The following is a 27284-nucleotide window of genomic DNA, read 5'->3' as shown; positions in this document are numbered from 1 at the left end:
CTATGGTCTTTGATACGAGTAGCTGACAAAAATCAGAGGTTTTAATTATTTTAATATTTGATAATATTGATGGTGCTACGGATTGTGATTTACTATTGAGTGAACATCTAATGTTATAAAATCGGTTCCTGTTTAGTTAATTTGTTTAATCTTAATACATACTTTTATATTCATTTGATTTTGGATATTTTTTTTAGATTTACGTTCCGGCTATCAGTAATCATGATGTCTTAAAGCAGTATTAATTCCAGCGTGGACAAAGGACAGCACTATACAAATCATCTAGCGTTTTCACTTTCCTACACAGCAAAATAATACTGCTCTAAGATATCATGGTGACATTTAATTGTTACATCTATTGTTCTATCGATTATACTAATAATTTATTTCAGACATGCGTATAGCAGCTTTTCTTCTATTATTCGGCGCGAGTTTGGCAGATGTTCTGCCAAATGGTTGTCCTCGAGACTCAAATGTACATTTGTTACTGAGACACGAAACAGATTGTACTAAATTCTATTCGTGCAGTAATGGAAGACCTATCTTGATGTCCTGTGGCAGTGGTACAGCTTTCGATGCTACGATACAGGTACAAGCTTATATAGACTTAAGATATTTTGTATGTTAAGACATTTTGTGTGGAGGACTTCAGCTAGCTTTGGTAAGATGGGCCAACTCGTACCATCACGATCATATGTAGGATCTCTGCAAATGTTCATAGGAGTTAATGATCGTTTACCATTCAGAGAACCAACAGACCATTTTAGTTTCTTAGAAATTGTAATCATTCTTTTCTTTAATGAAAACTTAGGAAAGATTTCAAGGCAATATCGTCTAGGACTGTATGTTGTAATATATTATTTAAATATTTAATGTATCAAATAGTAAATCAGATTTTTTTGTTATATATTATTAGCTAATAATAAGCTTATTATAGGGATGTAATTGGGCAAATCAAGTTGATTGTTCAACAACAACAAAAATGACACCACCATCAATATCAACGACGCCAGCAACAACAACAACCAGTGATCCAATAACAACTACTCCTGTAACAACACCAAGTCCAGTTACAACAACAAGTCCAGTTACAACGTCTAGTCCAGTTACAACGTCTAGTCCAGTTACAACAACTAGTCCAGTTACAAGAACAACAACTTCTGCGCCCTCTACCACTTCGAGTTCTACAACAACAACAGTATCTCCTTCGTCTTGTCCATATAATGTCAATGTAGACCATTCAGAAGATAATGACTGTGACAAATTCAAACACTGCACGGATAAAATAAAGTTAATACTCAATTGTCCTGTAAAAAGCAATAATTTTAATTACTCTCTGAATGTTGATTATAGCAATACAAAACATGACAAGAAAAAATCGTATTAAAAGGGAAATAACGTGAAGAAATGCGACGAATTCACAATTATATTGATGAGGCATAAAATATGTATTTATTGTATGAATAAAATATATTCAGAAGAATGTACACTTAGTATTTTATTCTATCATATTTTTTTTATCATATTAACATAAATATAATTATTATACAACGTTAAATTAAATACTTATTAGACATTTCTTTAGACAGAAAAAGATAACAAAGTGCATGTGGCCTAGTGAAAATATAGATCTGTAGTAAGTAATGCCTTGATACTAAAAACATAACATAAATATTTTCATTGACCATATGACCTCAGATTTTAAATGTTTTGTGTTTAATTTAACTATTTAAAAGAAAAAAAATCTTAGAAACTTGATACGGTTCTAATACCACAGATAAAGCTAATATACATATTTCAGTTTTCGATAAATGTTGAAATTTTCTATTACGTAGATTTCGTCACTTTAACCAATTATGTATTACTTATACCACAGATTTAAAACAGAGACAGAGTTTTTTATAATACATAATATGTATTGCTGTTTTATAAATAATTGAATTTCTAGAAAATATAAAAGTTGTCAAAATATTATTGTTTATTGAATCAGATTATTTAAATAACAGACCCAAATTATTTTAATATGAATTTCTATAGTTATAATTTTTAATCTGTGGTTCTGAAACAAATATGGCGATTGCACAAAAAATGCGAAATACATTATCGTTTCGGCAAATTGGCCGTGATACAAATCAGTTCGCTTTATCGAAATCTAAAATTGATTAGGTATTTTCGCAAATTAGATATTTCGTAAAATAATCCGCAGAATTGAAATGCCGACTGTTCTGATAACGATATTGCCACGATATTGCTTTGAATCTTTCAAATTTGCCGCCAGAGGCTCTGACGTTTAAAACGTTTGCAACATTGTCTTAAAAGCGTCAAGTTTGGGACTTTTCAAACTCAAGCTCATTTATTTATTCAATTAGCCTTCTTCTAGAAGCTCTTTTGAATCGTCATAGCATAAATTTACCATTTACCAACGATAAAGAAGGAAAGAATAAAAAATGGCGGCTTAAGGCTTTTTTATTTATTACTCGCTCACGAATATATTTTTGTTTATACTCACACGTATGGTTAAAACAATTTAAGAGACGCCATTTCCAATTCTAAAAATAATATATTATATTTGATATAATAATCATATTTGACGCTTTTTGACGAAAGTGTTTTACACAAGGTTTTATTACATGTTATTTATCATGTTAAACTGACAGATAAGCTCAACATGACTTATCAGAAGCTGTTTAACCGGTTCTTAACCATTTTTTCCCTTCTACGAAATTTAATTGGTCACTTCTTATTAAAACTACATATATTATTATAATCTCCCCTACTATAAATATAAGTAAAAAGCTTTACTTAAACTTAAACATATTATGTGCGAAAGCTCTCGAAATGTTATGAAGTTCAAAAAATAATTCTAGGCTAATATGAAATCATTCATTCGTTTTCATTTCAATTTTCATAGCTTGACCTATGCTTTAAAATAGTTAAATTTGGTCTTGTTTTTAGTTAATTTTAGTCTTATTTTCAAATGTAGGTTATGTACCTACATTTGAAAAAGACCAAATTCGGTCTCCACCGATTTTAATGCAAATTTGGACACCCTAAAACCACCCCGTATAATAAATTATATTATTATGTTTCAGGAATGCGTCTTCAAGGATAAAATAGATTGTGTAGAAAACGATCACAACTATATAGATAGTGGGGGGACAAACTGTAGTGGTAATGAGACGTATCCCCACTCTGACTGTGATAAATATTACCAATGTGAAGGTGGTCAAATTGTTTTGAAATCATGTGACCCTGGTACTCATTATAATGAGGATATACGGGTAAGAAGGGTTTTACTTATAACCAAAAGTTTAGTATATAATATTTTGTAATAAGACATGTTGTTTTCACTTAAATAAATGTATAAACTTTTTTACAGTAAAACTTGTAATTTAAGAATAAATGCTTTCTTCTTCTTTATTTTTTCTCTCTTTCTAATCTGTGTGAATGCTTTGCAATCATGGTAGTTTTGTTAATTAATTTTTAATTAAAGGATACGTTTTTAGCGAAGCTTTTAATTATATTGAAGCTTATAAAGTAAAATTTTCGCTGTATATGTAGATAGATCTAGTTTTTTAAATTGTAAAACGTAAAGAAACATTATTTTGTTCGTAAGAAACTATTGAAGTGTGTAGTGAATTGTATTTTTTAAACAACCTGCATAATGTGGTACAATTGTCTTTAACTTGTCGGGAGCACATGAGCGCGCTGTGCATCTAAGTTGTGGATAGATTGCATTGCATGCCGGACAAATCTGTGTGGTTTTTGGCATGTCAATTTATGTTATATGTATTTTTCAGGATTGTGACACCATCCAAAACGCTGGGTGTTTAATAAAATCGAGAAAATCGAGAAACGTCCAGACGTTTCCGAACGGCTGTCCAATCGGTTCAACAACGAAACTATTGCCACATGAAACGGAATGTGATAGATACTACCAATGCGTTCATGGCAACAAAGTGTTGATGCCTTGTGCTCCGGGAACGCACTTTAGTTATAAGTTACAGGTAAATTTGTAGTGTCTAATTGCGAATTATAGATTTTTTTCAACAAGATAAAGCTATTACTTATCATTTACGGATGTTGATGGAATTTCACTTATCTGGATGACTTTTTAATTATTTTGAGAGCTTTAGGGCGTCTGTTAAGCAATATGGCCCAAGGGAAGCGTCTGGGAGTACTGACATTATTTTTAAGTGTTTATTCTAAAACATATGTGAAAATCAGCCATCCATACTAATATTATAAATGCGAAAGTAACTCTGTCTGTCTGTCTGTTACTCAATCACGCCTAAACTACTGAACCAATTTTCATGAAATTTGGTATGGAGCTATTTTGATACCCGAGAAAGGACATAGGCTACTTTTTATCCCGGGAAAATGACGCAATTCCGGAAATCCCACGGGAACGGGAACTACGCGGGTTTTTCTTTGACTGCGCGGGCGAAGCCGCGGGCGGAAAGCTAGTGAGAAAATACGTGAAGTCTGTCGTCTGGCGGACGGATCCTACTCTATAGAATATAATGTTTAATTTACTTTGCATAAAATATCAAAGTATAAAATTTGATATAGTTATGTACTAAAGCCATAATATTATCTGTGACGAAAGCTAAATTTTTTTTTCGAAATTTTTTCTGTGTTTTTTATTGATAAAAACGTAACATAATACAAATTCCTCTTCAATTCATCTATTTTTTCTACGACATAAATGTGATACCAAAAACTTAAAATTAAATATTTTGTAGGGGTGTGATTGGCCACACGCATCAGAATGTGTGCCTGGTGGTTCAACAACAACAACAACAACACGACCAGTTACAACACCCAGTACAACAACAACAACTCAAGATAGCAGTGTTGAAACGTTTCCGAACGGTTGTCCCAAAGATTATAGGATAGAGAAACTGTTGCCACATGAAACACAATGTGATAGATACTATCAATGTGTTCACGGGAATAAGGTGTTGATGCCGTGTGGCCCGGGAACGCACTTTAGTTACAAGTTACAGGTAAATATAGATTTTACTGATTAAATTCTAATGAAATATTGTCTAATTATTATTTACATGTTATATTTTCTTCTAGGGTTAACACAGAATTATAAATTTGAAACATAATGATAGATTTTGTCATTAGTTATCATTTTATTGAAACTTTTTTATAGTTTTCTTCGATTTGTAAACTTCACTCGCGTGTCTCCGCTTCTGTAGGTGATGAGATATAGCCTATAAGCCTTCCTCGATAAAAGGACTATCAAACACCGAAATAATTTTTCAAATCGGACCAGCAGTTCCTGAGATTAGCGCGTTCAAACAAACAAACAAAGTCTCTAGCTTTATAATATTAGTATAGATATATATTCTACAAAACGTGATATTAACACTGTCTTAAATTTGTAGAGGTGTGACTGGCCACATTTATCGGAATGTGTGCAATCATCAACAACAACCACAACAACAAGTTCAACAACAACAACCACAGATAGTAATAATATTGAAACGTTCCCGAACGGTTGTCCCAAAGATTATAGGATAGAAAAACTTCTACCTCATGAAACACAATGTGATAGATACTATCAATGTGTTCACGGGAACAAGGTGTTGATGCCGTGTGCTCCGGGAACACACTTTAGTTACAAGTTACAGGTAAAGTTAATATTTTGATAACATTTTTTTTTACAACTAGCGGTCCGCCCCGGCTTCGCCCGTGGTACATGTTTACGTTTTCTCTACCACCTCGAACCATCCTCGTACTTCAAGGAATATAATAAAAAAAGAATTATCGAAATCGGTTCAGCCGTTCTCGAGTTATGCGCTTACCAACACATTTTGCGATTCATTTTTATATATAAGAAGAAGATTAAACAATGTGGGTATTGTGTCTTTGAAATTCAAAGATATTTGAATACATAATCTTTTACGTACATGCGTGTATACAGAGTTTTAATATCCAACAGAAAAAATGTGTTGTATATTTTATGGATATTTTTTTTTACGAAATTAGCATATGAAATAAGTTTCATTGAACAATGTTTACTACATTTGGGGCACTGTATATTCTAGCAAATAAATAAATTTGAATAAGAATTTGTCACCACTTTTAATATATTTTATATTACAGAGGTGTGATTGGCCACACTTATCAGAATGTGTGCCCGGTGGATCAACAACAACACGCCCCAGTACAACGAGCACAACAACAACAACATCCCGACCCGATACAACAACAACATCCCGTCCCATTACAACAACTGAGAAAGATGAGATAGAAACGTTCCCGAACGGTTGTCCCAAAGATTATAGAATAGAAAAACTTCTACCTCATGAAACACAATGTGATAGATTCTATCAATGTGTTCACGGGAACAAAGTGTTGATGCCGTGTGCTCCGGGAACGCACTTTAGTTACAGGTTACAGGTAAAATCATTAAATACATAATTTATTTATAATATTATCAATTTTAATTTCTATTTTTATTAATATTGTAATAAAGCATAATGTATTATTTTTGATCCCTAAAAATGATAACAAATATTCATAATGTATTCTAATTTCTACTTTGTAGTAACATCAATTATTTCTTTTTTAATCGTTTAGATAAACACAGTACAAGCAATTATAAAAAATAATTGGGATAGTTAAATTTTTTTTTAATTTTCAATTATGTTGATTATAAATTTTCATATACCACTTTTCAGAAATGTGATTGGCCACACATCTCCGAATGTGTTCCTGACGGTGGATCAACAACAACAGCACGTCCAGATACAACAACAAGTTCAACAACAACATCGTATCCTGAAACAACAACACGTTCAACAACAACAGCGCATCCTGAAACAACAACAAGTTCAACAACAACATCGCGTCCCGATACAACAACAGCGCATCCTGAAACAACAATAAGTTCAACAACAGCGTATCCTGAAACAACAATAAAGTCAACAACAACAGCACATCCTGAAACAACAACAAGTTCAACAACAACAGCGCATCCAGATACAACAACAACAGCGCGTCCGGATACAACAACTAGTTCAACAACAACAGCGCATCCAGAAACAACAACAACAGCGCATCCTGAAACAACAACAAGTTCAACAACAACAAGTTCAACAACAACAGCGCATCCAGAAACACCAACAACAGCGCATCCAGAAACAACAATAACAGCGCGTCCAGATACAACTACTAGTTCAACAACAACAGCGCATCCTGAAACAACAACAAGTTCAACAACAGCGCATCCTGAAACAACACCAAGTTCAACAACAACAGCGCATCCAGAAACACCAACAACAGCGCATCCAGAAACAACAACAACAGCGCGTCCAGATACAACTACTAGTTCAACAACAACAGCGCATCCTGAAACAACAACAAGTTCAACAACAACAGCGCATCCTGAAACAACAACAAGTTCAACAACAACAGCGTATCCTGAAACATCAACTAGTTCATCAACAACAACAGCCCATCCAGAAACAACAACAACAGCGCGTCCAGATACAACAACTAGTTCAACAACAACAGCGCATCCTGAAACATCAACTAGTTCATCAACAACAGCTCACCCTGAAACAACAACAGTGCCAATAACTACATCTTCAACAACAACGCGGCCAGATACAACAACAACTTCACGTCCTGAAACAACACCAATCACAACAACAACACAAAAAGACGGCGACGGTGACATAGAAACATTACCAAATGGGTGTCCAAAAGATTTCACAATTGATAAACTGTTACCGCACGAAACAGAGTGTGATAGATACTATCAATGCGTTCACGGAAACAAAGTATTGATGCCGTGTGTTCCGGGAACGTACTTCAGTTACAAGTTACAGGTAATATATCACTATAATTGCATTTTTATATCACTATAATCGCATTTGTAAACTCACTTTATGTCGCATCTTTATATTTATCCACTGATATGAGTTTTTGTACGAATTTTAATACAACAATTATTTTATTTAAAAGTTAGTTTTACTCATTGCAAGACATTATTTTTTATTTTTAGTCAGAATTACAGAGCTTAAAAATTAATTTTATTTTAAAATATTCTGATTAAAGATAATTATTTGAATTGAATGTGCATCATATTATTAATGAAGTCTTTGCTAAAGTGAAAAAGTTATAACTTATAGGTACGATAATCTAAATCATATAAGATAAAGGATTATAATTTCTATTTCAGCGTTGTGATTGGCCACACATATCAGAATGTGTTCCCGGTGGTGGAACAACAACAACGTCGACTACTATTGCACAAACAACAATAACAACCAAATCAACTACTGAAAGTGATGGTGAAACCAGTACGCAAAAACCAATAACAACAACACGAGTTACAACTACAACTGACTACGTTTCAACAACAGTAGACGATGTGGCTTCAACAACACGCATTCCAACAACAACTGACTACGTTTCAACAACAGTGGATGGTGGAGAAGCAACAACACGCGTTCAAACAACAACTGAATACATTACAACAACAGTAGACGATGTGGCTTCAACAACACGCATTCCAACAACAACTGACTACGTTTCTACAACAGAAGATGATGTTGCTTCAACCACACGTGTTCCAACAACAACTGAATACGTAACAACAACAGTAGACGATGTGGCTTCAACAACACGCATTCCAGCAACAACTGAATATGTTACGACAACAGTAGACGATGTGGCTTCAACAACACGCATTCCAGCAACAACTGAATATGTTACGACAACAGTAGACGATGTGGCTTCAACAACACGCATTCCAACAACAACTGACTACGTTTCAACAACAGTGGATGGTGGAGAAGCAACAACACGCGTTCCAACAACAACTGAATACGTCACTACAACAGAAGATGATGTTGCTTCAACCACACGTGTTCCAACAACAACTGAATACGTAACAACAACAGTAGATGATGTGGCTTCAACAACAAGCATTCCAACAACCACTGATTACGTTTCAACAACAGAAGATGATGTTGCTTCAACCACACGTGTTCCAACAACAACTGAATACGTAACTACAACAGAAGATGATGTTGCTTCAACCACACGTGTTCCAACAACAACTGAATACGTAACTACAACAGAAGATGATGTTGCTTCAACCACACGTGTTCCAACAACAACTGAATACGTAACAACAACAGTAGATGATGATGCTTCAACAACACGCATTCCAAAAACCACTGATTACGTTTCTACAACAGAAGATGATGTTCATTCAACCACACGTGTTCCAACAACAACTGAATACATTACAACAACAGTAGACGATGTGGCTTCAACAACACGCGTTCCAACAACAACTGAATACGTAACAACAACAGTAGACGATGTGGCTTCAACAACACACATTCCAACAACAACTGACTACGTTTCAACAACAGTGGATTGTGGAGAAGCAACAACACGCGTTCCAACAACAACTGAATACATTACAACAACAGTAGACGATGTGGCTTCAACAACACGCATTCCAGCAACAACTGAATATGTTACGACAACAGTAGACGATGTGGCTTCAACAACACGCATTCCAGCAACAACTGAATATGTTACGACAACAGTAGACGATGTGGCTTCAACAACACGCATTCCAACAACAACTGACTACGTTTCAACAACAGTGGACGATGTGGCTTCAACAACACGCATTCCAACAACAACTGACTACGTTTCAACAACAGTGGATGGTGGAGAAGCAACAACACGCGTTCCAACAACAACTGATTACGTTTCAACAACAGAAGATGATGTTGCTTCAACCACACGTGTTCCAACAACAACTGAATACGTAACTACAACAGAAGATGATGTTGCTTCAACCACACGTGTTCCAACAACAACTGAATACGTAACTACAACAGAAGATGATGTTGCTTCAACCACACGTGTTCCAACAACAACTGAATACGTAACAACAACAGTAGATGATGATGCTTCAACAACACGCGTTCCAACAACAACTGAATACGTAACAACAACAGTAGACGATGTGGCTTCAACAACACACATTCCAACAACAACTGACTACGTTTCAACAACAGTGGATGGTGGAGAAGCAACAACACGCGTTCCAACAACAACTGAATACGTAACAACAACAGTAGACGATGTGGCATCAACAACACGCATTCCAATAACAACTGATTACGTTTCAACAACAGTAGACGATGTGGCTTCAACAACACGCATTCCAACAACAACTGACTACGTCTCAACAACAGTGGACGGTGGAGAAGCAACAACACGCGTTCCAACAACAACTGAATACGTAACAACAACAGTAGACGATGTGGCTTCAACAACACGCATTCCAACAACAACTGATTACGTTTCAACAACAGAAGATGATGTTGCTTCAACCACACGCGTTCCAACAACAACTGAATATGTTACGACAACAGTAGACGATGTGGCTTCAACAACACGCATTCCAGCAACAACTGAATATGTTACGACAACAGTAGACGATGTGGCTTCAACAACACGCATTCCAACAACAACTGACTACGTTTCAACAACAGTGGATGGTGGAGAAGCAACAACACGCGTTCCAACAACAACTGAATACATTTCAACAACAGTAGACGATGTGGCTTCAACAACACGCATTCCAACAACAACTGACTACGTTTCAACAACAGTGGATGGTGGAGAAGCAACAACACGCGTTCCAACAACAACTGAATACATTACAACAACAGTAGACGATGTGGCTTCAACAACACGCGTTCCAACAACAACTGAATACGTAACAACAACAGTAGACGATGTGGCTTCAACAACACGCGTTCCAACAACAACTGAATACGTTTCAACAACAGTAGACGATGTGGCTTCAACAACACGCATTCCAACAACAACTGACTACGTTTCAACAACAGAAGATGATGTTGCTTCAACCACACGCGTTCCAACAACTACTGAATACGTAACAACAACAGTGGATGATGTGGCTTCAACGACACGCATTCCAACAACAACTGACTACGTTTCTACAACAGAAGATGATGTTGCTTCAACCACACGTGTTCCAACAACAACTGAATACGTAACAACAACAGTAGACGATGTGGCTTCAACAACACGCATTCCAACAACAAATGATTACGTTTCAATGACAGTTGATGATGTTGCTTCAACCACACGCGTTCCAACAACAACTGAATATGTTACGACAACAGTAGTCGATGTGGCTTCAACAACACGCATTCCAACAACAACTGATTACGTTTCAACAACAGTAGATGATGTTGCTTCAACCACACGTGTTCCAACAACAACTGAATATGTTACGACAACAGTAGACGATGTGGCTTCAACAACACGCATTCCAACAACAACTGACAACGTTTCAACAACAGTAGATGATGTGGCTTCAACGACACGCATTCCATCAACAACTGACTACGTTTCTACAACAGAAGATGATGTTGCTTCAACCACACGCGTTCCAACAACAACTGAATATGTTACGACAACATTAGACGATGTGGATTCAACAACACGCATTCCAACAACAACTGATTACGTTTCAACAACCGTGGATGGTGGAGAAGCAACAACACGCGTTCCAACAACAACTGAATACGTAACAACAACAATAGATGATGTGGCTTCAACAACACGCATTCCAGCAACAACTGATTACGTTTCAACAACAGTTGATGATGTTGCTTCAACCACAGGCGTTCCAACAACAACTGAATATGTTACGACAACAGTAGATGATGTGGATTCAACAACACGCATTCCAACAACAACTGACTACGTTTCAACAACAGTGGATGATGTTGCTTCAACCACACGTGTTCCAACAACAACTGAATATGTTACGACAACAGTAGACGATGTGGCTTCAACAACACGCATTCCAACAACAACTGATTACGTTTCAACAACCGTGGATGGTGGAGAAGCAACAATACGCGTTCCATCAACAACTGACTACGTTTCAACAACAGTAGACGATGTGGCTTCAACAACACGCATTCCAACAACAACTGACTACGTTTCAACAACAGTGGATGGTGGAGAAGCAACAACACGCATTCCAACAACTGATTACGTTTCAACAACAGAAGATGATGTGGCTTCAACAACACGCATTCCAACAACTGATTACGTTTCAACAACAGAAGATAATGTTGCTTCAACCACACGCATTCCAACAACAACTGACTACGATTCAACAACAGAGGATGGTGGAGATGCAACAACACGCGTTCCAACAACAACTGAATACGTAACAACAACAGTAGACGATGTGGCTTCAACAACACGCATTCCAACAACTGATTACGTTTCAACAACAGAAGATGATGTTGCTTCAACCACACGCGTTCCATCAACAACTGACTACGTTTCAACAACAGTAGACGATGTGGCTTCAACAACACGCATTCCAACAACAACTGACTACGTTTCATCAACAGTGGATGGTGGAGAAGCAACAACACGCATTCCAACAACTGATTACGTTTCAACAACAGAAGATAATGTGGCTTCAACAACACGCATTCCAACAACTGATTACGTTTCAACAACAGAAGATAATGTTGCTTCAACCACACGCATTCCAACAACAACTGACTACGATTCAACAACAGTGGATGGTGGAGAAGCAACAACACGGGTTCCAACAACAACTGAATACGTAACAACCACAGATGACGGTAAGCAAACAGTAATTTGTTAATTAATTCCATAAGTGCTGTTCTTGGAGTATTATGCAATCAAAGTCGTTGTTTAATATTTAATTAATATAAAAAAAACCCTTAACAGGATGAACACACTAAAAATCCTTTTTATACTACTTAAATATTATTTTGAAAACGATAAGATTAATTATTTATCAAGGTGTCAAAATAAATAAGATAAACATGGTTATAGTTGAAATGCAGATTTTTTTTTTTTGAGAGGATATAACAACTGTAAATGCATACTTCAATAGCAGGCACTACGATATTGTTTCTAGACGCAAATGCTGCATATAATTATATGCGTTACGTGGCGTCATGCATGAATGATCGTTTATATCTTTAATTTTTTGTAATGAATGACATGTAATCTACGTGCTGGTAGCTGATTGATGAATCACTCCATTTTCTTTCCGCAAGTATAACTGACATGCAGGATGTTCGTTAAGATCGGTGCAAGTCATTGTAGGTCAAGTAATAAATTTTATTCTCTTTGTTTTGCGTGGAGGTGGCAGGTTTTATCACTTCAGACCCGTTCAAGTAATAAGTGATTTAAAAACGTGCGCAAAACATTATGACGGTGACTTTCAATCGTTGTATCTCAGAAATGCTGACTCATAGAAATAATGTATAGATACACATTTATAGAGGTTAGGTTAGGTTAGGTTAGGTTAGGTTAGGTTAGGTTAGGTTAGGTTAGGTTAGGTTAGGTTAGGTTAGGTTAGGTTAGGTTAGGTTAGGTTATGGTTTAGGTTAGGTTAGGTTAGGTTAGGTTAGGTTAGGTTAGGTTAGGTTAGGTTAGGTTAGGTCAGGTCCGCCCCGGCTTCGCCCGTGGTATATATTTTACAAAAAAAGGTAGCCTATGTCCTTTCTCGCGTATCAAAATATCTCCATACCAAATTTCATGCAAATTGGTTCAGTAGTTTAGGCGTGATTGAGTAACAGACAGACAGACAGAGTTACTTTCGCATTTATAATATTTGTATGGATTTTAAGATAAATAATTTAAGCCTAAGATAGTAAATAGCGCAACAAATATCTTTTAACCTCTGACCTCGAATGAGGTTTTTTGATTGTGTTTTGGAAAAAGTTGCAAATTTTCAGTTGTATTTTTCTTGTTGTGTGACCAATGAACTGCATCTAGTAGCAAAACGTCAATTCGATCGATATTTGATCCTTTTTTATTAGTGATTCTACCATTTGTCTCGAGGCAGTAACATATTGATAATTGTACACAATATTAAATGTTAGCGGAATATAAAATTATAATTAAATTCCGTTCTATTGTGAATTTTAACACCGCTTAAACATCTTATTTTATGTACTTATACTTATGTAATTACTATTCATGTATATACAAGTAAATTTTTATTGTTTCAGTTGATATTAGCTCATCTACAACAAGCGCTCCGACAACAACTAACCCCATTACAACAACAATAATTGATGATGAGCAGTCGACAACTCGAGTCCCTACAACAACAGACTACATGACAACAACAGTGGACGGTGAGCAATCAACAACACGTGTTCCTACAACAACAGACTACATTACAACAATAACTGACGGAGAAGCATCAACAACACGCATTCCCACTACTACAGAATACACTGCCACAACAGTTGATGATATTGTTTCAACAACACGCATTCCAACAACAACTGAATACATTACAACAACAGTAGACGATGTGGCTTCAACGACACGCATACCAACAACAACTGACTACGTTTCAACAACAGTAGACGATGTGGCTTCAACAACACGCATTCCAACAACAACTGAATACGTTTCAACGACAGTAGATGATGTTGCTTCAACAACACGCATTCCAACAACAACTGACTACGTTTCAACAACAGTAGATGATGTTGCTTCAACAACAAGAATTCCAACAACAACTGACTATGTTTCAACAACAGTGGATGGTGGAGGAGCAACAACACGCGTTCCAACAACGACTGACTACGTTTCAACAACAATAGATGATGTTGCTTCAACCACACGCGTTCCAACAACAACTGAATACGTTTCAACAACAGTAGATGATGTTGCTTCAACCACACGCATTCCAACAACAACTGACTACGTTTCAACAACAGTAGATGATGTTGCTTCAACCACACGCGTTCCAACAACAACTGAATACATTACAACAACAGTAGACGATGTGGCTTCAACGACACGCATACCAACAACAACTGATTACGTTTCAACAACAGAAGATGTTGTTGCTCCAACCACACGTGTTCCAACAACAACTGAATATGTTACGACAACAGTAGACGATGTGGCTTCAACAACACGCATTCCAACAACAACTGACTACGTTTCTACAACAGAAGATGATGTTGCTTCAACCACACGTGTTCCAACAACAACTGACTACGTTTCAACAACAGTAGATGATGTTGCTTCAACCACACGCGTTCCAATAACAACTGAATATCTTACAACAACAGTAGACGATGTGGCTTCAACGACACGAATTCCAACAACAACAGACTACGTCTCAACAACAGTGGATGGTGGAGAAGCAACAACACACGTTCCAACAACAACTGAATACATTTCAACAACAGTAGACGATGTGGCTTCAACAACACGCATTCCAACAACAACTGACTACGTTTCAACAACAGTAGATTATGTTGCTTCAACCACACGCGTTCCAACAACAACTGAATATGTTTCAACAACAGTAGACGATGTGGCTTCAACCACACGCATTCCAACAACAACTGACTACGTTTCAACAACAGCAGATGATGTTGCTTCAACCACACGCGTTCCAACAACAACTGAATATCTTTCAACAACAGTAGACGATGTGTCTTCAACAACACGCATTCCAACAACAACTGACTACGTTTCAACAACAGCAGATGATGTTGCTTCAACCACACGCGTTCCAACAACAACAGACTACGTAACAACAACAGTGGATGGTGAAGAAGCAACAACACGCCTTCCAACAACAACTGAATACGTAACAACAACAGTAGATGATGTGGCTTCAACAACTCGCATTCCAACAACAACTGAATACGTAACAACAACAGAAAATGATATTGCTTCAACCACACGCCGTTCAACAACAACTGACTACGTTTCAACAACAGTAGATGATGTTGCTTCAACAACACGAATTCCAACAACAACTGACTACGTTTCAACAACAGTAGATGATGTTGCTTCAACAACACGCATTCCAACAACAACTGACTACGTTACAACAACAGAAGATGATGTTGCTTCAACAACACGCATTCCAACAACAACTGACTACGTTACAACAACAGAAGATGATGTTGCTTCACCAACACGCATTCCAACAACAACTGAATATGTTTCAACAACAGTAGACGATGTGGCTTCAACCACACGCATTCCAACAACAACTGACTACGTTTCAACAACAGCAGATGATGTTGCTTCAACCACACGCGTTCCAACAACAACTGAATATCTTTCAACAACAGTAGACGATGTGGCTTCAACAACACGCATTCCAACAACAGCTGACTACGTTTCAACAACAGCAGATGATGTTGCTTCAACCACACGCGTTCCAACAACAACAGACTACGTAACAACAACAGTGGATGGTGAAGAAGCAACAACACGCCTTCCAACAACAACTGAATACGTAACAACAACAGTAGATGATGTGGCTTCAACAACTCGCATTCCAACAACAACTGAATACGTAACAACAACAGAAAATGATATTGCTTCAACCACACGCCGTTCAACAACAACTGACTACGTTTCAACAACAGTAGATGATGTTGCTTCAACCACACGCATTCCAACAACAACTGACTACGTTTCAACAACAGTAGATGATATTGCTTCTACAACACGTGTTCCAACAACAACAGTTGATGATGGAGCATCTACAACTCGGGCTCCAACAACCACTGAATACATTACAACAACTATCGATGATATTGCATCAACAATACGTTATCCAACAACAACAGAAGATGGTAAGCAGACAGTATTTTCTCTAATAAATTCCTTAGGTACAGTTTAGTAAATTAATGTTCAAATATATATAACTAGAGATGCGCTGAATAGTGATCCTGTCATGAGTTCAATATTTACAATTTAAACAAATGCTAACGGTGCAGTAGAAAACTAGAAAATAAGAATTAGGAAAAACAAGAATTCTTTAATTAGTAACGAAATATTCTTATGTCGTTATAAGATGAATTCAAAAATTAAATAAGAAACGGTTACACGCATAAAAATGAATTAAATCATTTAATATGATTATGAATCATACAGGGTGTAGGTATACAGGCTGTCCCACTATGGGTATACTAAGCACGAAGGGATTTGTAGTTCTGCATAAATACTGATCTCGTAAAAAATACTTAAACAACAAAATTACGACAAAAATTTTTGCAAAATTTTTCCTTAAAATCCATGTTTTCTTCTCTTACTTCGCACAGCCAGCATATACCGCTTCGCTATTGTGTGCATTTTGTCTATGAAAACATAATTTTAAAAGATAGCTCACGTGCGGGTGCCAAAGTTGGGCGGGTTGCTTGTTAGGGGTGTACACATAGAGTTTTAAGAATTCATCTATTTAAAAAAAAATGCATCTGGAATTTTTCAAGTATTTTTTACGTACTCAGTGTATGCAAAACTATAACCTCTTTGAGCTTAGTATACCAACGGTGGGACACCCTGTAGATTTCTGTAATATAAAATTATAAAATCTGAAATTCAGTAAACTATTTCTTCAAGTAAATGAATTATTATTATTACAGATGACGGTGGAGCATCAACAACACGTGTTCCAACAACTACTGAGTTCGTTACAACAACAGTCAATGATGAAGCATCAACAACTCGCGTTCCAACAACAACTGTTTATATTACAACAACAGTGGGTGGTGGAGACCCAACAACACGCGTTCCAACAACGACCGATGGATATACAACAACTGATGCCACAACGACAGATGCAACAACAACTGATGCCACAACAACAGATGCAACAACAACTGATGCAACAACAACGGATGCAACCACAACTGATGCAACAACAACTGATGCTACAACAACAGATAGTTATACAGCAACCAATGCTACTACAACAGATGCAACAACAACCGATGCAACTACAACAGATGCAACAACAACAACCAATGCAATAATAACCGATGCAACAACAACAGATGCAACTACAACGGATAGCTATACAACAACTGACGCAACAACGACGGACAGTTATACAACAACAGATGCAACAACAACTGATGGAACAACAACTGATGCAACAACAACGGATGCAACCACAACTGATGCAACCACAACTGATGCAACAACAACTGATGCTACAACAACAGATAGTTATACAATTTCTGATGGAACAACAATGGACAGTTATACAACAACCGATGCAACTACAACAGATGCAACAACAACCGATGCAATAACAACCGATGCAACAACAACAGATGCAACAACAACTGATGCAACAACGACGGACAGTTATACAACAACCGATGCAACTACAACAGATGCAACAACCACAGATGCAACAACCACAGATGCAACAACCACAGATGCAACTACAACTGATGCAACAACTATGGATAGTTATACAACAACAGATGCAACAACAACTGATGCAATGACAACGGACAGCTATACAACAACTGATGCAACAACAATCGATGCAACAACAACTGATGCAACAAGAACCGATGCAACAACAACAGATGCAACATCAACAGACGCAACAACAACAGATGCAGCAACAACAGATGCAACAACAACAGATGCAACAACAACAGATGCAACAACAACAGATGCAACAAAAACCGACGCAACAACCACAGATGCAACTACAACTGATGCAACAACAACGGATAGTTATACAACAACAGATGCAACAACAACTGATGCAACCGCAACGGATGCAACAACTACGGATGCAACAACAACCGATGCAACAACAACAGATGTTTACACAACAACCGAAGTGTATACAACAACGCAACACTATAGTACAACAATATCTACAACGCAGAGTACGCCAGCGCCCGCTCTCTGTCCGCCGAATTCGATAGCAATTTTACCGCATCCAAATTATTGCGATAAATATATCTCCTGTTTCGCGGGTGTAGAGTTTCTGCTAAATTGCTCGAGCGGTTTTGAGTTCAATGAAGTTACGCTGGTAAGATTTTTTATTTTTTTTTGTTCATAAATTTGCAACAGTTATGAAAGTGTAAAACAAAGTTGGTTAGTGTGTTGAAGTAAGCTTAATTCCATTTAGTATTAACGCCGGTAAATTTTACAGCTAAAAAGATTTTGTTTTTATAATTGCGTAGAATTTATTACTTTTTTTAATGCACATTAGTTGAAATTCAAATTTGTACCTTTCGAGGTCCTTCGAGAACTATACGAGCGTTACAAATATTTATGAAAATGAGACTCTTTAACTGCATACAAAACTTTTATTACAGACTTGTGTACCAATATCAGAAGACGGTTGTTTCGCAACACGATTCAGTACAACCAAATCAGACGTGGAACAAACAACAAAAACGGAACACACAACGACAGAAGTACCAGATTTGGAAGTGAAGACAATACGACAAACAACAATCGGTGACGACACAACAGTAACAACAGATACTGTTGATATGTCAACAATTGTTCCAACAACAGACAGTAGTACAGATGATACTATAACTAACTATCCACCAATATCAGTAGAAACTACTACAATGTCAGTAGCACCTGAAGCAACTACCGCATCCGTTATTTGTCCACCAAATTCGATAGCTTCACTACCGCATCCATATTATTGTGATAAATATTATTCTTGCATCGCTGGTGTGGCTTTCTTGTTGAATTGTTCTAGCGGCTTCGAATTTGATGAAGTCACTGCGGTGAGTTCTTTTTGATTGTATTAATGTCTTTATTTAAGCTTTTAATATTGATATTTTTTTGCCCACCTCTATATTGTTGACAATAATGTACGTTTTATATTTACAATACACAATAAGTCGGTTAAAACATTCTTGCTTGTATTCGTCTAAATCATAAACTAAATCACGATTAAAATACATTAAGTCTTTAATTTCTAAATTTTAAACAATTTCAACAACATCACAAACATTTTTCCTACAAAGAATATTTAAAAACAAAATTAAAAAAAACCATTGATTTTAAAACAACTATTTACGAATTATTTCAGCGTTGTGTTGTCATATCCGAAAACGGTTGTTTCGCAACACGATACAACAACGTAACAACATCAACTGTAACAAACGATGTAGAGATAACAACACAAACTGAAACCAAAGAACCGACAGACGTACCCGATTTGGAGGTTAAGACAATCAAACAGACAACACTTGATGATATAGATGGAACAACAGAGAGTGAAAAAACAACACATATAGATACAACAAATAATCCAATAATAGAAACTACTACAGGCTCATCACCTGAAATTACAACTGTATCTGTTGTTTGTCCACCAAATTCAATAGCAGTTCTTCCACACCCACATTATTGTGATAAATACATATCTTGTATAGCTGGAATCGCTTTTCTCTTGAATTGTTCACAAGGCTTCGAATTTGACAACGTTACTAAGGTAAGATGATTCATAATTCTTAAATTATAACGTGTTTTTCGATTACGATACGTATGTTTCTACGATGTTATCAGTATTTGTAATAGGTGGTTTCTTTCTTTAGCTGCAGTTCAACATATCAAGCTCTGAAATTTCGAAAACAGGCTCTACTTTAAATTTTTAATATATCACTATCAAATTTAGCTACTCTTTATAATTTTAACTTACAAATAAAGGGAAAAAAAAGTAGTCTCTATTGATATGTACAATACATACCCTTTTCGTTAGCTTATTACGTGTGTTACAATTAGGAATACTAGATTCTTAAATACCTAGGCAACTTTCTAAATTAAATTTCCACTTTCAGGAATGCGTAGCAATATCAGAAAATGGTTGTTTTGCAACCAGGTATAATATAACAGAGGTACCAACAACATCAGGCAATGATAATATCGAATTAACAACAAGTCAATCTAGTACTATTCTAACTCCTGAAGTATCAACCACAGCACCAATATGTCCTATTGAAGTGGTTGGGAATGTCCCCCATCCGGTATATTGTAATATGTACTATAATTGCATAGCTGGAAATCATTTTCTGCGAACCTGTTCGGAGGGCTTTGAATACGATCATGATATTCAGGTTAGTGAACTATTTTTGAAGTGGAAATTTCATTGCTGTCTTATTTAATTAATATATTAGATGGAACCATAATTTTATTAACCTTTGTTATAATTTGAGAATAGAAATCAAATCGCAATATTTTCATAATAATTATTTTTAAAGTGCACTATTTTTTGTCCTTACACTATGCCGTTCATTTATGTCTTACTAAAACTAGATTATAAACTTATAATTACAGACTTGTGTCACAATAAGCGATAGCGGTTGTTACGCTAAACGAAACAGCACAATAACAACACAAAACGTCATAGACGTTGAAGTAACAACACTCAACATCAAAGACGATGAAATAACAACACATAAAGTCAAAGAAGATGAAATAACAACACACAACGACAAAGACGCCGATGTAACAACACATAAAAATGAAGAAACAACACCACCAATATGTCCTATTAATGTGATAGGGAATGTCCCCCATCCAATATATTGCAATAAGTACTATAATTGCATAGCTGGAAATCACTTTCTGCTAACATGTCCGGAAGGTTTCGAATACGATAAAGATGTTCGGGTTAGTGAAATATTTTTTTATTTTTTAAATATTAGGAAAAATCGATGACACGAAATTTTATCAATATTTTCTATCATTTGAGGATGGAAATCAAAAATCCCCGATATTATCCCAAATATATTGGAATATATTATCCACTCGTTAAGGCCATACTTAAAAATATACTTTAAACTTATAATTCCAGGCTTGTGTTACAATAAGCGATAGCGGTTGTTACGCAAAACGACAGAACACAACAACAACGCACAATATCAAAGACGTTGAAGTAACAACGTATAACGTCAAAGATGACGAAATAACAACACACAACGACAAAGACGGCGATGTCACAACACATAAAAACGAAGAAACAACACCACCAATATGTCCTATTGAAGTGGTAGGGAATATCCCCCATCCGGTATATTGCAATAAGTACTTCAATTGCATAGCTGGAAATCATTTTCTGCGAACATGTTCGGAGGGATTTGAATACGATCACGTTCTTCAGGTTAGTGAAATGTTTTTTATGAGCTTAGAAATTTTTGCTTATTTTATTACATACTTTTTTTGACGGAATTAATACTTCTGTAAGACATAAAGGTCACCCCCTATTACTTGTATAAAATGACCAAATTTCCCATTCTAGGAATGCGTAACAATAACAGAAAATGGTTGTTTCGCAACCAGATTTAAAGTAACAGAAGAACCATCTACATTAGGCAATGCTAATATAGAACTAACGACGATTCAATCTAGTACTGTTCTTACTCCTAAAGTTACAACGACAGCACCAATATGTCCTCCTGAAATTTACGGGAATATACCCCATCCGGTATATTGCAATAAGTACTATAATTGCATAGCTGGAAGTCATTTTCTGTTGACATGTTCGGAAGGTTTTGAATACGACCATGATCGTCAGGTGAGTGATTTTTGCTGATAGTTTTGCCAATTTTATTAAAATGTCTTGATTTTGATAAGGATTAAATTTTAGTGTGGTCAAAAATACCAGTTATATTCTGGTATTTGGCGATAAAAACTCTTTTGATTTGATCTGCAGCCATTAATACTAAAAAAACTCGTATTTTCAGTGATTTTTAAGTTGTTTAAAGGACATTAATGAGAGAAAAAAAAGATAGCTTCACACAAATGTAAATTTAACAATGTTATTAATATATTTTCATAATTATTTCCCGCTTTCAGACATGCGTAACAATAAGCGATAGCGGTTGTTACGCAAAACAACAGAACACAACAACAACGCACAACGTCAAAGATGAAGAACTAACAACATATAAACTCAAAGATGACGAAATAACAACACACAACGTAAAAGACGCCGAAGTAACAACACATAATGATAAAGATGCTGATGTAACAACACATAAGAACGAAGAAACAATATGTCCACCATTATTCTCTGGGAATATACCACATCCAACTCGTTGTGATTCCTTCTATATCTGCGTTTCTGGTTTCCCTCTGTATGTCAACTGTTCCTCTGGATTCGAATATGATGAGAGTTTACAGGTAAATTAAAAGTAACAGAATAAGGTCTAATAATTGTTGTTTCGTATAATACGGTTCGTACGGATGTTCGTATGGATAGTCGATATAATTTTATTAGGATAAAACGTTATAATATATTAGATTGAGAAAAGCTTGTTTCGTTAATCAATTCAATTACTTTGATAAATTCCTGCCAAATTGTTAACAGATAAAAAGTTTTAGTAGTTTATTGAGTACGTTCAAGATTTTAAGTCGTCTAAAACATTGGGCTAATTAATAATAATAATTTATTATTATTTTCCTTTTTTAAGCCTCTGGAAGCCACCTTAATATTATAAATATTTTGTATATTTTCAGAAATGCGTAGCCATATCCGATACTGGATGCTTCGCTAGGAACAGCTCAGCCGCTACATCTATACCCGTTGTGATGACGGAAAAGCCATTTTCCACTTCTAAAATTGTTGGTAAGTAAAATACAGGAAAACCATGGATAAAATAAAATTTGATATTTAGTTTTATAGCAGACGCTTCAATCAAAGGTATTCGAACCCGCTCTATTCTTTATAATTTTGTAAAATAAAATTTTGGTAAAAAAACCGTTATTAGAAGTATACTTTGAGTAGAAATGTACAGTCAATTTCACTTTAGGAGAACAAGTTAGATACTTGTGGTCATGCATGAAATATATTTAGATAGTTTATTTTTCTAAAAATAAATGGTAAAAATATTTTAACACGATTCAAAAGTGTTCCTAGAATAGACTTCTACTAAATAATAATTAATAAATATCCGAGTTTGAACAATGCATATTATTTTACAAACACAGACACAACACAAAATACCAAGGACGAAACAACACAAAATGCCAAGGATGTAGAAACAACAACGCACATGGAGGAGGCATGTCCTCCACACGTGTTTGGGAACATGCCGCATCCGACCAAGTGTGATTCATTCTACATTTGTATGGGCGGTGTTTCTATGTTCATGAATTGTTCGAATGGCTTCGAATATGATCAGGCTGTTGGGGTAAGTAATTTATAGCTAGCTTTCCGCCCGCGGCATTGCCAATTGCCAGCGAATCAAAACATTTTTAATTCCTAATTTCAACCCACACTAAAACTATCCTTTTCTAACATAATCTCTCATCAATTTTAATAAAAATTTCATACACCAATGTACTTATATGAAATTTTTATTAAAATTGGTTCAGTAGTGATAATTAAAGGCCAAATACCAAGATATTATATTCATAATATTTTATTTTTCTTTTAGCAATGTGTGGAGATATCCGAAAATGGATGTTTCGCAAAAAGCAGCACGAAAGTTGATGCGGTTGCACCAACTGATAAATCAACAACTACTACTACCACAGAGAAAACAGGTGAGATATCATATTATGTAGTCATAGTATTATGTACCTATTACCAAAGAAATTGTAAAAATGTACATATGTACTTTAGAATATGTATGTAGTTGTTTTTGCTTCGTCTAACATATGCTATTTCTTGCATTTTTAATTCCATTAACTTTATTCATAATCAAAGTCCCATTAAAATCGGTTCAGCTGTTCCATTTAACCAGGTAGACAAGCAAATAAGTAAAAAGTTAAGTTTTTTTTTTATTTCTACAAGCTTTTTGTAACCTTACTATCTCTAGACATAAACGAAATCAAAATCATCATTTCGAAAGACGAAAGACGGACAAACAGACACATTTTAGCACAATACATATTTCCAGCAATCTGTCCCCCCTTCGGCGGCGGTAATGTTGCCCACCCGAGCCGGTGTGACCAGTTCTACAACTGTATCGCCGGTGTTGCCATATTGCTCAACTGTCAGGAGGGACACGAATACGATCCTGATATTCAGGTAAGTTTATTTAAAACTAGCTGTGCTCCGCGGTTTCACCCGCGTGGCTCCGCTCCTGTTGGTCGTAGCGTGATGATATTATAGCCTATAATAGCCTTCCTCGATATATGGGCTCTCCAACACCGAAAGAATTTTTCAAATCGGACCAGTAGTTCCTGAGATTAGCGCGTTCAAACAAGCAAACTCTTCAGCTTTATAATATTAGTATAGATTGATTTTGAGGAGTAATAAATTCGAAATTGTATGGTTATATTTTTCTTTAAACAAGAATTATATTTAGAAAAATAATAGTTTTTTCAATTAGCATATTAAAGATTTAAAAATATCTTAATAATCATTGATAAAAAAGGGAACTGAAATAACATTATTTTGAATAAAATAAATTTAATTGTAACGAATTATTTTTATGAATAACTAACTACAGCTTATAAAATTGTAAATATTTAAAATAATATTATCTGTATTTTTTCAGTTCTGCGCACCAATATCAAACAACGGTTGTTTTGCCAGAAAAGGACTCCTTCCCGTAGTTCCAACTTCTGAACGACAATCAACTCCTAAAGCTGAAGTGACCACTCCTAAAGTCGACCCGACGACTCCTAAAGACGAATTGACGACTCCTAAAGCTGAAGTGACCACTCCTAAAGTAGAAGCGACAACTCCATTGTGCCAACCGGGATATTTCGGGAATATAGCTCATCCAGAATTGTGCGATTCGTTCTATTTGTGCGCAGCCGGTACGGCTATGCAACTGCATTGTAGTGCTGGCTTCGAATACGATCAAATCGCTGGGGTAAGTTAAAATATTAAAAAAGAGCATGTGAACGTATCAGAAGTAAAACTTCTTAGGCAAGATTCAAAGATACCGAAATCGTCGCCTTACTCCATGACGTGACATTATTGCCATGATATGACCCTGAAATTTTACTTTCAACGCGCCTAAAGAAGTTTCACTTCCAAAAAAAACGTAAAACGCAGGAGGTCCATGCAATTATTATAATCAAAATCACTTTTTTTTCAGACGTGCGTGGCCATATCAGACAGTGGTTGTACAGCCATGAAAGGTAATAATAGTATAATAGTATGATATTCTAATTTATTTATAAATAATTATTATTTATTATTTTATTTGATTCGACTCTATCATAGTTAAATTATATTAAAGTGAAACTTTTATTACATCGTCTCAAACTTTTTGGTCTGTGTAGCGCATGTCGCGTGACGGTCGGCTGCCGAGTAGGTATAAAGCAGTGTTCGGAACCGTACGATAATTATCGTACAAATACGATAATTTTGTGCCTAAGTTTCACTTTTACCGTGGTTTCATAAAACCAAACAACATTTTTTTTAATCTAAGTAATAAGTAATAACCTGTACCTTATTTTTTACCAGACCGAAAAACATCAACAGACACAATCATACAACCAGACTCACAACCAGACGCACAACCAGACGCTATCTGTGCGCCAGACGCTTTCGGCAACATTCCACACCCAGAACGATGTGATGCGTTCTATTTGTGTGCGGCCGGTAATGCGATAGAACTGTTCTGTAGTTCTGGTTTTGAATATGACGCTGTGCTTATGGTAAGGATTGTTTTTATTTATTTTATAATAAAAATACGATAAAACTACTTAAAAAAGCTTGCCAAATGTATTTTTTATATCGTACTAGCAGTCCGCCCCGGCTTCGCCCGTGGTACATATTTACGTTTTCTCTACGTAAGAACCATCCTCGTACTTCAAGGAATATAATAAAAAAAGAATTATCGGAATCGGTTCAGCCGTTCTCGAGTTATGCGCTTACCAACACATTTTGCGATTCATTTTTATATATAAGAGAAGATGTACTTAAAAGTGTCTAATGTTAGCTAGATAATGATAAAAAATCTGACTTAAATAATTTGTTCTACATTAAAATAAGTTATAAAAATTATTGATCGGACCAAATCTCAATGACAAAAGTAATTCTTTTATATATTATCTTCTTAATATTTCAAGACCTAAATCTTAGTCCACATTTTCTCTAATTTTATGCATTATTCGATTACTTACATAATTTTAATCCAATTTTATTTTTCAGCAATGTACCCGCATATCAGACAACGGATGCACGGCTATGAAGACGAAATAATAATATTTGACACTACCTCATATTATATCCTTGAAGATACGACTGCGATTTCGAAAATGGAACGATCGAACGGCCTTCTGTCAAGTTTGACAGCTGTCGAATACAAAATGGCGCCAAAAATAAAATTAAAAACCCAAAAAAGGTGCTATTTGTACTAAGATTGTTACAGGGTTAAAAGGCTGTTATTACTGTTTATAAATAATTTATTTCACTTGTTACCGTTTACGAACGAAATATCGAAGTGTTTACCGAAATAAAA

General features: G+C 35.7%; 1 protein-coding gene across 1 annotated transcript; it reads left to right on the top strand.

Moving 5' to 3' along the window:
• On the top strand, window positions 1–27284 carry LOC149476159 (uncharacterized). The gene is made up of 27 exons (XM_089711997.1): window positions 1–38; window positions 393–589; window positions 3093–3281; window positions 3801–4007; window positions 4746–5009; window positions 5400–5645; window positions 6121–6417; window positions 6699–7850; window positions 8204–11390; window positions 12657–12698; window positions 14103–16715; window positions 17505–18919; window positions 19209–19637; window positions 19946–20350; window positions 20697–20972; window positions 21193–21528; window positions 21713–22018; window positions 22157–22432; window positions 22714–23040; window positions 23377–23485; window positions 23848–24050; window positions 24297–24405; window positions 24762–24892; window positions 25365–25685; window positions 25914–25956; window positions 26285–26478; window positions 26975–27284. Exons 2-27 carry the CDS (start codon window positions 395–397, stop codon window positions 27023–27025), a joined length of 13323 nt encoding a protein of 4440 aa, XP_089568123.1. The 5' UTR covers window positions 1–38; window positions 393–394; the 3' UTR covers window positions 27026–27284.

The sequence above is a fragment of the Colias philodice genome, chromosome 28, assembly GCF_061535455.1.
Source record: "Colias philodice isolate Cphi_HAF_F1 chromosome 28, ilColPhil1 Martin Lab GWU primary, whole genome shotgun sequence".
Taxonomy (NCBI): domain Eukaryota; kingdom Metazoa; phylum Arthropoda; class Insecta; order Lepidoptera; family Pieridae; genus Colias; species Colias philodice.
Note: the sequence above shows the minus strand (reverse complement) of the source record. Positions and strands in the feature narration are given on the sequence as shown.

Bases quoted from the DNA above. Each gene is read 5' to 3' on its own strand.
- LOC149476159 (XM_089711997.1), top strand. From the start codon at position 395: ATGCGTATAGCAGCTTTTCTTCTATTATTCGGCGCGAGTTTGGCAGAT. The intron at 23,041-23,376 runs GTAAATTAAAAG...GTATATTTTCAG, and splicing joins AATATGATGAGAGTTTACAG to AAATGCGTAGCCATATCCGA. The intron at 24,893-25,364 runs GTAAGTTTATTT...GTATTTTTTCAG, and splicing joins AATACGATCCTGATATTCAG to TTCTGCGCACCAATATCAAA.